This window comes from Electrona antarctica, assembly GCF_951216825.1.
Source record: "Electrona antarctica genome assembly, chromosome: 17".
Taxonomy (NCBI): Eukaryota; Metazoa; Chordata; class Actinopteri; order Myctophiformes; family Myctophidae; genus Electrona; species Electrona antarctica.
This window is the reverse complement of record NC_136798.1, coordinates 22303590-22317817: the sequence shown is the minus strand read 5'-3', so window position 1 is coordinate 22317817 and position 14228 is coordinate 22303590. Positions and strand designations below refer to the sequence as shown.

The window sequence follows — 14228 nt, the reverse complement described above, 5'->3', positions numbered from 1 at the left end:
TGTGTGTGTGCGCATAAATTATATTTATGCATAAATAATACAATACTTGACATCATAGTAATAGTCAACATAATAGTAATATAGAAGAACTAGAAAGTAATTCAAACTGGAAAGTGACATCCAGGCACAGGTGGCGAAGGAATATTGTATTTTCATATATAATCATCATCATTAACATCATAATAAATACAGAAAACAGATGGCAAAATAATATTGTATTTATTTTCTTCTAATATATAGGCCTATATATTTTCTGTATTTATTATGATGTTAAGGATGATGATTATATATGAAAATACAATATTCCTTCGCCACCTGTGCCTGGATGTCACTTTCCACCGGTTATATATATATATATAACCGGTGTAGGCTATATATACCATAAAAATCTAATACTGTCAGTATCCTGTGACATTACATGCAGAGCTTGAACATGATTCACACCAAGTAGGTGGACGGGTGGGAAATTACAGTCTTTTTTATTGGCCTAAAATATTGTCTATATACATGCATTCATGAATCCACTTGCTGACTGGCTGTTAGTATTGAGCAATTTTTTATAGGGGTTTCTTGTGACCCTATACCATTAACATCCTATGGCAGGCAAAAATGTCAAAAAAATTCAAACTTTCCTTTTGCTTTAAGTATAGCATGTGACATGTCAAACTAGGGTTTTTTTATGATTCTGAATACATTCCAAGCATTAGTTTTGCACAAAACACACTCCTTGGGCTAAAAACAGTCATAGCCACTTGCCCAAATGTGCCCAAAATGTGCTGACCTCATCACATTTGTGCTGACCTCATCACATTTGTCATGATGTCTATGGCTGTTTTTAGCCCAGTGTTGTTTTGTGCAAAAATAATGCTTGGAATGGATTCAGAATCATGAAAACCCCCTAGTTTGACATGTCACATGCTACTTAAAGCAAAAAGAAAGTTTGACATTTTTGACAATTTTGCCTGCCATAGGATGTTAATGGTAGGGTCACAAGAAACCCCTCAATTGCTCAATACTGACAGGCGGTCAGCAAGTGGATTCATGAATGATAAAAAAGACCATATACCAAATTTCCCACTTTAAACAAAAGTAGCCTGTCGGACTAAAGTTAATAAATACATAAATAAATTAAACAGGTAAAAGTCTCCATCTACTGGTAAAGCATATTGTTGTTTAATGGTAATTTTAGACTCATCCCTGTGTATTGGTTGTCCTACTTGTTTAAAACGCCTATTTTAAACAGGCCAAACTATGCTTTACTCAAGTTTACACTAAGGAAATAAAACATATCGGTTGTACTTTAGGTTGAATGCCATTCTTAGTTTTTTACATGAACACCGGAGCTATTTTCAGGATGGCTAGGCTATGTATTGCAGTGCACCCCCTCAGTGGTGTCTGCTATGGTCTTTTTTTTCATCTGAGCTTTTTTGATGATTGATGATGATGAATAATAATAATAATAATAAAACTTTATTTGTATAGCACCTTTCATGACATGAAATGCAGCTCAAAGTGCTTTACAGAGCAATGAAGAGAGAAAAAAAAGAAAAGAAAAGCAAGGCATAAACATTAAAAAACAAGAGCAGTAATGCAATACAGTGAGGACATGAATAACAAAATAAATTAAAAAAACAAATCAATTAAAAGCAAGGGTGTAGAAGTGGGTCTTGAGCTGTGCTCTACAGAGGCTGCCTGTCGAAGGTACAGTGGGAGTTTGTTCCACGCCGTCGGCCCGTAGAAGCAAAAAGCTGCTTCCCCGTATTTTTTAGTTGCCATTTTTTTAGGCAAAGCGAGCAGGCCAGCAGTGGAAGACCTTAGGGGGCGGTTTGGGACATATTTAGGCAGGCAGTCATGTAGGTAGGAGGGTGCGAGACCATTGAGAGCTTTATAAACAAGAATGTCACATCTGAGCTTTTTTTTCCACATGTGCTCTCTGCCAGACCCATGTGGAGTAATCCAACAGCGTGACCTTATAGTGTTTAAAGGGGAATTCACATCTTAGCTCTTCAAGAGGGCTCAGGAAAGTTATGTTGGTCTGTTTCAACCATGTAAGAAAGCCATACAGATTTTGGTCACAGTGGAACCGGTTCATTGACAGGTTGATGAACTGAAGAGAATGGAAGGTCTCAGGGTCTGGGGAAGCAAGGAAGTTGTTTGAGAGGTCGAGTGTTCTCAGGGTTTGGGGGAAAATATTAATTTGAAGGTGCGTTAAGGAGTTGGTGGAGAGGTCGATTTCTTGTAATGAGTTCAGACCTTTGAAAACACCATCTGGGATAGACTGAAGAAAGTTGAAGCTTAAATCAAGAGCTATTAATTCCATGAGATTATCAAAAATAGTTAGGCATCTCCCCTGAGACCAGATGGTCTGCAGTGAACTGCCATGAAAGTCCAGCACTCTTAAACTGTTTGATTGAGGCATGGTAATGTTGCCACTGAGGATGCACCACTTGATCAAGTTTCCACCGAAAAAGAGTTTCTGGAGATGCTTCAGTTGAGTTAACATTACAAAAACATCTTCCAAGTTTGTTAGTCTGTTGTCCACAAGGTCGATATGGATACTGTTTCTGGCAAACTGTACAAGACTGCCACGTGTCTGTAACTTGTTGTCTTTCAAAAGAAGATAATGTAAGCTTGGTAGTGATGCAGGAAGACCTAACTTCCGGAGAGAGTTTCCACTTAGATCTAGCATTCTTAATTTGGTAAGTCCTCTGAATGACCCATATCCCAATGTGCCAATATGATTGTGAGATAAGTCTAACACTCTGAGGTTTGACAGATTAGCAAATGTATGAGAATAGATTTCCCCCAGAAGATTATACGACAGGTTAAGAATCTGCAAATGTCCCTGAAGACCATCAAAAGCATTTCCAGCGATCTGATTGATTTGGTTGTGTGAAACATTGATTATTATCGCTTCTTTCAGTGGACTAAAAACCTGGGGTTGCAAAGCAAATATCCTATTCTTAGACAAGTCCAAAGTTCTCAATGAACTATTCTTGAGGCCTTCAAATGTTCTGTGGTCTGGATCAGGGAGGTTGTTGTGGGAAAATCCTTTACCCATGGATCCAGATATTATGAGATTATCTATTTTAGTCTCCTCAATCACTTTGAAAAAGATTCTCAATTTGTCTGCACTGAACCTATTGGAGGACAAGACAAGTGTTTTAAATGACATCCGTCTGAAAGGATTCCCACATCTTTCCCAGTTAAAATGTGCACTATGCATGCCATTAAGTTTGACAGAGTCCAAATTCAAAAGTCTGAAGTGTTTACCCTGGAAACCAGTCAGGTCAGCCTCACATATCTCGTTGATATTGTTCAACTTGAGATTCAACTCTGTCAACTTAGTCAAGTTTGAAAAGAATAGAGCAGGCTGGAGTCTTCCAATTCGGTTACCAAAGAGATTCAATGTCTCTAAGGCCAACAGAGGCTGCAAGTAGGCACCTGTCAAAATGGACTCATTCAGTGAACAATAATCCAAGTCGAGGTCCCTTAAATTGGACAGTCCCACAAATGCCTTTGGCTGCAGTTTGAGGCCCACATTAAAGCCCAGCACTAGCCGTGTCAGGTTTGTCTGTCTGTGGAAGGCGTTGCTCCGGATCACAAGAGGAGTGTGCTGCTTTCCAATGTCCAACTCCTGCAGCCTGTCGAGGCCTGAGAGTGACGTGTCATTGATCTCCCTGATGTAGTTCATCTCCAAGTACAAATGGGTGATGTGGGGCGGTAGAGCAGGGACCCAGAACAGTTTTTGGGAGGTGCATGCAGCAATTGAGCCATAAATAGGGCAGGCAGGAGAGCAGCTGGACACCTGCAGGTTAAACGGATGACAATTGGGATTTACTCAAATGTAAGAGGGGTGAAGAGGTAGAACATTGCTCCAGTAATATTCCCAGCCTAAACACAGTGCTTAATGTTGCTGCAACAAAAAGTTCTATCTTCTAATAGTAATCATTGCTAAAAAAAATCTCCACTTCTTTATAGACGGAACATAGTAGGTAGGTGAGTTGCTATAGTTTCCAATCAGTGAGAGATAACCCATTTATCAGCTTAAATGTTTATACTGTTTTCAGTCCAAAATTTGTCTAATCATTTTTTCGTTTCATCACTTCTAATATTACTTTCTCCTGTATCCTCTCCCGATTCGATAAACTTGGTATCCCAACTGCACAAATGTACCCCTGTGTACCCCTGTTACTGAACAACCACTCTATAGCAATGAGTACTATCAGAATATATAGCTAACACTTTTTTTAACAAATAATTAATTTAGAATTTAGAATATTTTCACATCCCCTGACTATAGATCCCCATTCTGCACATAACACAATACAAAATAAATACATTATATCAAATAAAATGTTGTAACATAGTAACATAGTAGTACATTGCATTATATTAGAATTCAATTCGAGCAATACCTGTAGGTGTACACCAATAACCACTTGAAGAGCCAGAATCCACACTGTTGCCTTACGAGAGTGAGACATTTCAACAAATAGATGGAATTAAATACATGAACACATGTGCAATGAAATAAATGATACAACTGAGAGATGTGGCATGCAGTCAGTGGTCATGATCATCAGTTCTGTACCATGAAGAACATGACCCTGCTGTATAAATACCACATGGACAGTAGTTTCATCATTTAGGATATTCCAGCTTTACTGGGGAAGGATATGTTTTCAGATGTCATTGAGAGGTTCATAGTCCACTGGCACTGCACCAGTGCTTCCACAATGTTTGATTTGTTGTTTTATCAAGCAAACACAGTGAAAGTGAAAATTGTCTAATTTACCTGGATTAAAATGAATGATGGTTGTGACTGAGATTGCAATATAAACTGATGCTGTCAATGACATCTGTAGCCCATAATATTATTTTAATTTGTTGTGTTTATGTCAATACAGTGAAATGTATACGATTGACAATTTGTGTAACTCAATTTACCTCGGTTGAGTCAGTCACAAATTAGGCAAATTGAATGTTAGTAATTGAGAACTGTTATGGAATGTTACAACAAAGATTAAATCGGTGCCTACACACCCTGGAAACTTCAGGCTCGATTTGGTTCAATCTTGATAAAAATGACCATTGCTTTCCCCTAGCTATTTCAGTCAAGTTGGGTTATTTCATTATTTAATACATGCAATTGTTCATGGAAAACATGTTTTTTATAAAGACATTAAAAAATGTAGATGTCACCTCGTATGTCATTAGTACAGTGCCTTTCCTATATGACCAGTGGCAGTGATTATCATGTGCAGTTGCACTGTCTGCGGGATACCCTCTTCTCCAAATAATTGTTTCGAAACTCCTCAAAACATTTCTTGAGGCCTGGGCCATGGCTCCTTGCTGGTAATCCAGTCTGGCAGTGTGACGAGGGTTCGACTCCCGATCCCAACAGCCTTTACTGCATGTCACCCCCCATCTCTCTCCCCATTTCCTGTCAGCCTACTGTCTGTCCCTCCATAAAATATATAAAATAAAGGCGAAAGCCACAAAAACATTTAAAACATTTCTTGAAAAACACGCCAATGGCTACTGTTTACCATACCATTTCGCAATTAAAAAAATGCCTAAAACGTAAGAGGTTTCCCAGAATCTTTCACAACATTCCTGTATTTGAGCTTGAGTGTTCGTCCATTACAGAGCCTCATGAATCATGATTGTAATGCCTCAGACTGTGGCAGGTAAAATTAATTAACTGAGTGCACCCATTAATGTTGAACTTGATAATCAGGCCTATGTAAACATACAAACATACAAATGTGACTCAATTACTACAGTAAAAATATTAAAATGAAAACAACATTTATCTCACTTCACTGGAACTATTTCTTCCCTAGACATTATTATGCAGACATATCTGCTGGACTATAAGCTAAATATTGTAAATTACAAACCTCAACTCACCATATAGCCTATTATGCAATGGGGAAATACTTAAAATGTCAGTCAACTATTCAATTTGTAATGTAAGTAAGGCAGTAAGCCCAAATGACCTATTGGCCCATTGTGTGTGTGTGTGTGTGTGTGTGTGTGTGTGTGTGTGTGTGTGTGTGTGTGTGTGTGTGTGTGTGTGTGTGTGTGTGTGTGTGTGTGTGTGTGCGTGTGTGTGCGTGCGTGTGCGTGCGTGTGCGTGTGCGTGCGTGAGCGCCCGTGTTCGTGTGCGTTTACATATCACATAGAACTGCTGAATTTCACGGATGTCAGAGTATAGCCTATGACACAGACATAGCCAAATAGGGAGACACTGGGACACTGGGGGCTTGACAGAGACTGCTGCTCAAATTACCGATTAAATGCATTTTGTCAAATTTCAATCTTTTGTACAGTTGAATGGCTGTTTCAGTTGGCTAGCCTGTCATTCATTCACATAGGCTACTCTACCCAACTCCTTGGAGATTGTGGGACATAGGAGGGAGCGAGGGGAGTGACTTTCTTTCAAATTTTGTAGGCTGCACCACCGATTCAGAAATACACACACACACACACACACACACACACACAGCAGAAACACCCGGCATAGAGGGTGAGAAACACGGCGTGTGCCGGGGGAAATAACGGGACGGGGACATTATTCACCACGCTAAAGGGGAAGCGGACAATTGACAGAGACACAGAAACTAGGTTACAGGCAGCTCAAGTCACACACGTCTCAGTGTTGATGTTTGGAATTGGCCACGAATACCTGCCCCAAAAATAGTTCTGGTGAGTAGCTCCTTCTCTTTCTCTCTCTCGCATAGCCTATTCAGCTTGCTACTGTGTTATAACTGTGTTATGTGAACGGCAGAGTTATTGTGATAGATGACTGTGTTTAGTTTCCGCTGGCTTCGGTCAAAGAGAGTTGAGTTGAAGAACGCATTCATTCGGGGGAACAAGGTGAACAGGGAGTTAAACGTTTTTTCCCCTGCAACATGGCCGCTCATATGTCACAGTTTCTCAGCAGAAGTAGGCAGAACTAAAAGTAGCTACAGTTGTAACGACTTTCTCAATGGGCTCCTTAGCCTGTGACTCATGATGAGGAGTCCTCTTTGGACCTCGTAACATTGTTGAAGCATTAGTGTTGGTGAAGCTGGTTGGTAAAAGTGCCAAAGTTTTGATCAAATCAGTATGAAAAACATTATGCACGACAGTGGTCGTGTTTTAACTATATCCATTCTTCATCATTCCATTGTATGACTGTAAATTGCTAGAAAAGGGTGAGTGAGTGCCTCGCCAAATAAAGTCAAGTGGAGGTACCTGCCTCTCTTTACTCTTACTGTACCTTGTATCCAGTGGTGCTTTCACTGCACAGTGATAACCCACCACTCACTGACAGATGTTTTTAGTCCATCCACATTAAAAAGGTTGTGGTAACAATCAGCAAAAATACTTTTTGCTGATTGTTTAAAAAAACAAAAACAATCTGCAGCTCTTTTTTCTGTTCTGTATGTGGAGGAAATCATTTGAATGAAACAAAAAAGAATAGAGAGAATCGAATAGAGAAACTGTTGTCCTAAACGTCTTCTTATCCATTTCCTCAGCTTGATGACGCATAATACCGTGTATTTCCCGCAGCAGAGTTCAAATTGTTTACATTTTATCAAGGGAGATTGTTAGGGGGGAAACAGCAATTACCCCCCCACCCCTACTTTTCTTCTACAGCTACAGAAATACTCACCCACTTTACCACTGTGCCATGTTGAAGCTTGACTTTTTGTATACAGCACAATGATGCTTTTGAACCATTGTTTAAACCAGGTTGTGCAAAATTGACCCATTGGGCTGCTAAAACCAAAACGTGTAATGCTACCAGTCCTGCATGTCTTTTTCAGAAAGATATATTTTGAGTTGTTGTGTAGCATTTGTTGTTGCAGAAATGTACCTTTAGGCGCATCATAAGATATGCTTATATCTACATCCCTAATCTCATTACATAAACAATATTGCGTGCCTTCATTTGGACCTTGGACTTCATGTGGCCAGTCTATGACACCAGTCATATATGCATAGCGTATAATATGATTTATGACAGACTGCATTATTTGAGCAAGGATTTCAACTTGAGTCTGAGGCTCCGAGCCCCTTTGACTTCCATTATAATGACTGAGGTTGTATGTTAGCCAAGAGGCAGCTTGAACAAGAAAAAATGTGGCATTGATTGATCTATTCTAGCATTTTCACCGGAGATAATTAAAGTTATATATTTCAAAATGTATAAAACATTATGTGAAAAACAAATGAGTGGAGGTACTATGTTAGCCACATGCAACAATAATGGTGCTGAAATCTGGTTTGATTAGCTCCACTCATACTCAGACAGAAACACACAGACACTATTATAGAAGGCTGGCCTCCTGCAGATCTGTGCTGTAAAAAGAATAATAAAAAGGAATCATGTGGATCCATGGGAAAGCTGTGATGCTGCTGTGGATCTCTGACTTCATGTGGTCAGCCTGTGACATCAGTCATCTATCTATATGACACAGGTTTCTTTGATTGATTGATTGATTGATTGATTGATTGATTGATTGAATATGTTATTAGACAGAAATGCAAAACAGTACAAGTATAGTCAAACACTTTGTGGATTACACCATAAAAGTCCTTGCGATTTTGTTTCCATTGAGGTCCTATATCCAATTCATCAACAATTCAATATCATCACACTAAAAACACTATACAGTATGTACAATAGGGGGGGAAATAGATTGTGCCTGATCCGAGACGCTTTGACTGACTTCCATATAAACATGTGTGAATTTATTTTGTTTTTGTTTGATTGATTGAATACTTTAATAACAGTTTGCAAAAAGTACAGAGGAACAGTTATGCAATACTAACGATATAAGGATAACACAAAATGCCCTGTGGGCTTGTTTCCACTGTGGTCCTGTGTATTCAATTCATACAAAACATCATCAATACTAGTAGACAGTAGAGCACTAGCAATTTGGCTGATCGGTCTTGGGATTTCCCTTCTTATAGACGGTTAGCCTCCTGCTGAACCATCTGTGCAGCAGCAGATATTAGAGTACATTTTTTATTGTTCAACACAAAGTCAAAAACAGTAGCAGCTATATGTGCATTTGTTAGGCGACTACAGTAGAGGTAGAGTGGACGGTAGAGTGGCCGGATGGGAACGTGAGGTTCCCAGTTCGATCCCGGGCTCCCCCAGAGTTAGTGTTGAAGTGTCCTTGATCAAGACACAACCCCTAATTGCTCCCGATGTGCAGGTTGGTAAATGGTAAATGGTGCATTTATATAGCGCCTTTATCCAAGGCGCTTTACATAGATTGTGCATTACATTCACCCATTCACACACACATTCATACACCGATTGCACCGGAAGCCATGCAAGGTACCAACCAGCACATCGGGAGCAATTTGGGGTTCAGTGTCTTGCCCAAGGACACTTCGACATGTAGCCAGGAGGAGCCGGGATTCGAACCGCCGACCCATGGATCATTGGACGACCTGCTCTACCTCTTGAGCCACAGTCGCCCCGGCACCAGGTTGGTGCCTTGGACTGGTGGTTTCCTCCACCATCGTGTGTGTGTGTGTGTGTGTGTGTGTGTGTGTGTGTGTGTACATGGGTGAATGTAATGCACAATCAATGTAAATCGCTTTGGATAAAAGCGCTATAAATGCACCATTTACCATTTTTACATTGAGGACATGTGATGAAGACTATTGACGATGATGATGTTTTCACATTGCATGATCTTTAGCTTTATCTTTCTCTCTCTCTGTGTCTATCTCCTCTTGTTGTTGTATAGCCTACATTGACTGTCCTGGATCCTGTGTTACTACTAGCCCACTCTTCTGCACTAGCAGGTTAGGATACACACTGCTGTATCTGCAGTGTGTGCATGAATGTCTTTGGAATGTCCCCCCTTGTGTAGTAAGTAAGGTGTGTGTGTGTGTGTGTGTGTGTGTGTGTGTGTGTGTGTGTGTGTGTGTGTGTGTGTGTGTGTGTGTGTGTGTGTGTGTGTGTGTGTGTGTGTGTGCGTGTGTGCGTGTGTGCGTGCGTGCGTGCGTGCGTGCGTGCGTGCGTGCGTGCGTGCGTGCGTGCGTGCGTGCGTGCGCGCGTGCGTGCGCGCGTGCGTGTGTGTGCATTCATTTGTGAAACCAGAGATTTGTTGCTGCTGTTTATACCTGTCTATATTCACCTCCGGGTGTCGCTGGGTCAGCCTGGGTGTCTCTACTGTAATGTAGGGGTCAGGGTTCAGAGTGCAAAGCACAGGAAGAACACTTAAACTTTAAGCCATTTATACTTAGTTGTTTGACATAATAGTCAAGAATGCAGAGAGAACGGATTTACTATATTTTAATATATTATTTAAGTTTTCACCTATAATGTCATGCCCAAAATAGAGACGGCAGGTTGAAACTAAGTGGTTTATTGATTAACATTGATGATTGATGCTTTTATGAATTTATATTAGATATTAGTACATAATATAGTACATTAATTATATCAATATAAATTGAGAAACAGACAAAATGTATTTTATAAACTTTATTTTACGGGATGTGGGTATGGCTTACCAATACACAAGTTGCCAACCATGTCTGTTACCCGGGTTACGAAATGGCACTCAAATGTCTGTGTGTTTAAATTGAAAGCTTATCTCATCCACATACACACATACACATACTGTATGCACTATGGGCCAGGTCCTGTCAGGGCAGACGATGAGAGTAGAGAGCAGCTGCAACTGGTCATGTGGTCAAGGAATGGTAAGTGAGGGAGTGTGCGTGTCTGTGTATGTGCGCGCATGTGTGCACGGCCACGTACTGCTGTAAACGCCCTTTCCCCCTGTTGAGTTCCCCTCTTTGCCAGCCTGATGCTTGTCACTGCCTGTGTGTGTCATCATTGCCATTTCAGCTCTGACTCTCAATAAGTCTGTGGATAGATACTGTGTGGGAATCCAATCCTTAAGACACAATTCTTTCTTTGGAATTTTAACACCCAGAGCACCGGTGAGTGAGTGAGTGAGTGTGTGTGTGTGTGTGTGTGTGTGTGTGTGTGTGTGTGTGTGTGTGTGTGTGTGTGTGTGTGTGTGTGTGTGTGTGTGTGTGTGTGTGTGTGTGTGTGTGTGTGTGTGTGTGTGTGTGTGTGTGTGTGTGTGTGTGTGTGTGTGTGTGTGTGCGTGTACGTGTACATGTACGTGTGAGAGAGTACAGTACTCTGTGTTGTCTATTTAGCCTTTGCAGGTGCGGCACCTGCATAAGTGTGATGATGATGATGAGTGTGAGAGTGTGTGTTTTTTGGGCAGGAACTGGTAATGCCCAGGTGGTCTGTTTGGGTGGTATGCAGAGAAATTCTACAGTGTGTGTGTGTGCGTGCGTGCGTGCATGTTTAAGATAATTGACAAAATGTGCGTAGTCAACCAGTCTTCCTGATCTGTGTTAAAAATAGAGCCTATGATTGACAATAGGTATACTCAGCAGTGTTGCCATGTCTGCTTTTTTTGTAAGCTACTTTGGGCTTGTCTTTCTGTAAAGTTGCTTGTAAATATTGGTAGTTGCGTGTTGCATTTTTTGGGGGCTTGTTTCTAAAGTATAAATGCTTTTTGGGCTTGTTTTCTAATGTTGTTCATTTTCATGTATTTGTCCCCCTCTGAAAATAGTTTGTGCCAGAGACCCCCATACAAGATTTTTCTTTGAAAATAGCAGATCCACAAGCTCACAACACATCGCATTGTCATCATCGCAGAGTCTTTGTGAGCTTGTAGATTGGCTATTTTCAAATTGCCAATCTATATAGAGTGCTCATGTTAGTCATGTAGCCTATAGTCACATACATACATTCAAACATACATACTGTACATAGTCAAAGTCATACGATTTGTCACACACGTTACCGCAGTGAAATTTGTTCTCTGCATTTGACCCATCTCTTGGAGCAGTGAGCCACAGCCAAGGAGCGGTGAGCTGCAGCCGTGCCGCACTTGGGAATCATTTGATTAGTAGATTTTACCCCCCAATCCAACCCTTTGATGCTGAGTGCCAAGCAGGGAGGCATTGGGTCCCATTTTTGGTATGACCCGGGGATTGAACCCCGACCTCCTAGTTTCAGGGCGGACACTCTAACCACAAGGCCACTGTCTGGTTTACATACTCTGCAGTGCTTTTCGGTTGAGAACAGTACAGTTCCCAATATACCAGGCAATGATACAACTGGTCAGGATGCTCTCCGCGGTGCCTCTATAGAAGGTCTGTTTGACTTTGGGCTCCATTCCATACTTCTTCAGTTGCCTGAGGTAAAAGAGGCTTTGCTTCACCAATTGGCCAGTGTGCTTGTCCCAGGAGAGTTCCTCTGTGATGTGTACTGTATCGTACGCAGGGCTCTTGGTGGCCCTAAGCAAGATTGTTTGTATCCTCAAAACACTTCCAGCACAAACACCAAATCATACGCACACGCAAACATGTGCACACACATGCACACAAACACACATTACAATTTATGCAATCTGGGAACCCATCTGCAAAACAAAGGGAAAACAGCACCCTCTTCAGTCAACAGTCTGTCTCGAGAGACTACAATTTCTGTGACAATGACAGGCTCCAGAGAAATCTGCCATTAATTCTAGCCCCCCTAGTTGTGGCCCTAAGTAACCACATAGACTTCTTATGCCATCGGCCAGCCCTGACTGTACGCAGAGCGAGGAACTTGAAGTTACTGACCCTCTCTACTGCAATGTCGTCGATGTGATGGGATTGTGCTAGCTGTTTTCGTCCTCCTGTAGTCCACGACCAGCTCGGATTGTTCACTTCGCACCATTTTGTGAAGTTCTCTATTATTCTACCTCACTCCTGTCGGCCATCTCATTGTAACATCACACAACATTCAAGTGGGGAATGTAGTTTTAAACCCTACTCGTATACTTCACTGACTCGGGTCCCCTATAGCTCTGTCCTCGGCCTACTCCCTTTAGCCTCTACACACCAAATCTCTGTGCAGAAAATAGCGGATCTACACACTCACATGGCTATTTTAACAGAATGTTCGCCTATTATGATATGCCTAGAATAGGTACACCAAGGTTCCAGGGGTTAATTTATATTCACCTCATTAGACTAGCAGGCCATGTAATAACTGGGCAACACCCATCTTAGCATATCCTTGTACTGTACATAGACTGATTGGTCAACGTTTTATATACAATTGGTCAACGTTTTATATACAAGATGTAGTGATTTATTTAGCTTAGTGTGTATCTATTCCCCCACACACTAGCTCTGGGTCTCAGAATCTAGTTGTAATGCCTGTGTGGTTTGATTTGTCAATGACATCAGGACCAGGGAACGTTTGATGAAGTGATCACAGCCACCTGTCAGCTGCAGGCTGGATGGGGCCTGTGGGACAGTTTTGGTGGATGTCACTATACAGAATCTATATTAATACATTTCATTTATATCACACCTTTGAAAAGTACCTACTGACAGTAGGTGAATCAGTCTGAAAATATCCCAACCAAGTAACAGCTATTAAGCCTAAGTCAAGTCTTGTGTTCTTGTGTATAATATATTGTGTATAAGGAATTTACCCACAACACTATAATTTTGTATGGTGGGATTGTTTACGTAGCCTACAGGATTATGAATCGTGATACACAATTGTGTTGTATGAATTAACATTTCAGTGCAGTACTACTACTAACTAGAATTGTATTTGAAAATGCAAGTTGAAAAGACTAGACTAGACACTTCCATGCATATTACCATGCAATCCAATCAATGAATCAATTGGACAAAAAGCCACAAAATCTATAATCAATCAATTATTCGATGAATTGATAAAGTAATTGATAGTTGCAACCATGTGTGTTGGCAGCATGGGGTCTTTGAGGGAAACTTCGGAGGGAACCAGCTACTAGATGGTTCGATTAGTCTTCGCCCCTATACCCATAGGCTCCTCTGTCCCTCGAGGAGCCCCTAGCATGTTTTTGTCGATAGAGTGAAAAGACTTATTCAAATGGTCCTTCTTTCTCCCTCTCTCTTTTCTCTCCTCTAGACGTCCTTTTCTGTGAACCCTCTGTCCTGTGTGACCCCCTAACACAGAGAGGTGAGACCCCACACAGACACATGCACGCATGCACACACACACACACACACACACACACACACACACACACACACACACACGCACGCGCGCGCGCGCGCGCGCGTGCGCACACTGCGCGCACATACAAAGATTGTCCTTTGTGAGGATCCACGTGTCAAAAAGAAAGTCT

The 14228-nt window shown here is 41.2% G+C and overlaps 2 protein-coding genes across 7 annotated transcripts in view; one reads left to right on the top strand and one right to left on the bottom strand.

Moving 5' to 3' along the window:
- Nucleotides 1–1900: 1900 nt before the first annotated feature.
- On the bottom strand, nucleotides 1901–4606 carry LOC306941026 (toll-like receptor 5; the record flags this gene model as incomplete). Its single annotated transcript, XM_079526329.1, has 2 exons — nucleotides 1901–3808; nucleotides 4595–4606. The coding sequence occupies 2 exons, from the start codon at nucleotides 4604–4606 to the stop codon at nucleotides 1901–1903; spliced, it is 1920 nt and encodes a 639-aa protein (XP_079382455.1).
- A 1893-nt stretch (nucleotides 4607–6499) lies between these two features.
- The window catches only part of dtnba (dystrobrevin, beta a), a 34178-nt gene continuing 26449 nt past the window's right edge, over nucleotides 6500–14228 (top strand). For 5 of the 6 annotated variants that reach the window (XR_013792020.1, XM_079525548.1, XM_079525547.1 and 2 more), the window contains exons 1-2: nucleotides 10832–10971; nucleotides 14009–14059. The gene's annotated coding sequence lies outside the window, so the exon portion shown is untranslated. Of the gene's footprint in view, nucleotides 6715–10831; nucleotides 10972–14008; nucleotides 14060–14228 lie in introns of those variants that run through there. The other variant, XM_079525545.1, reaches the window with a different exon arrangement.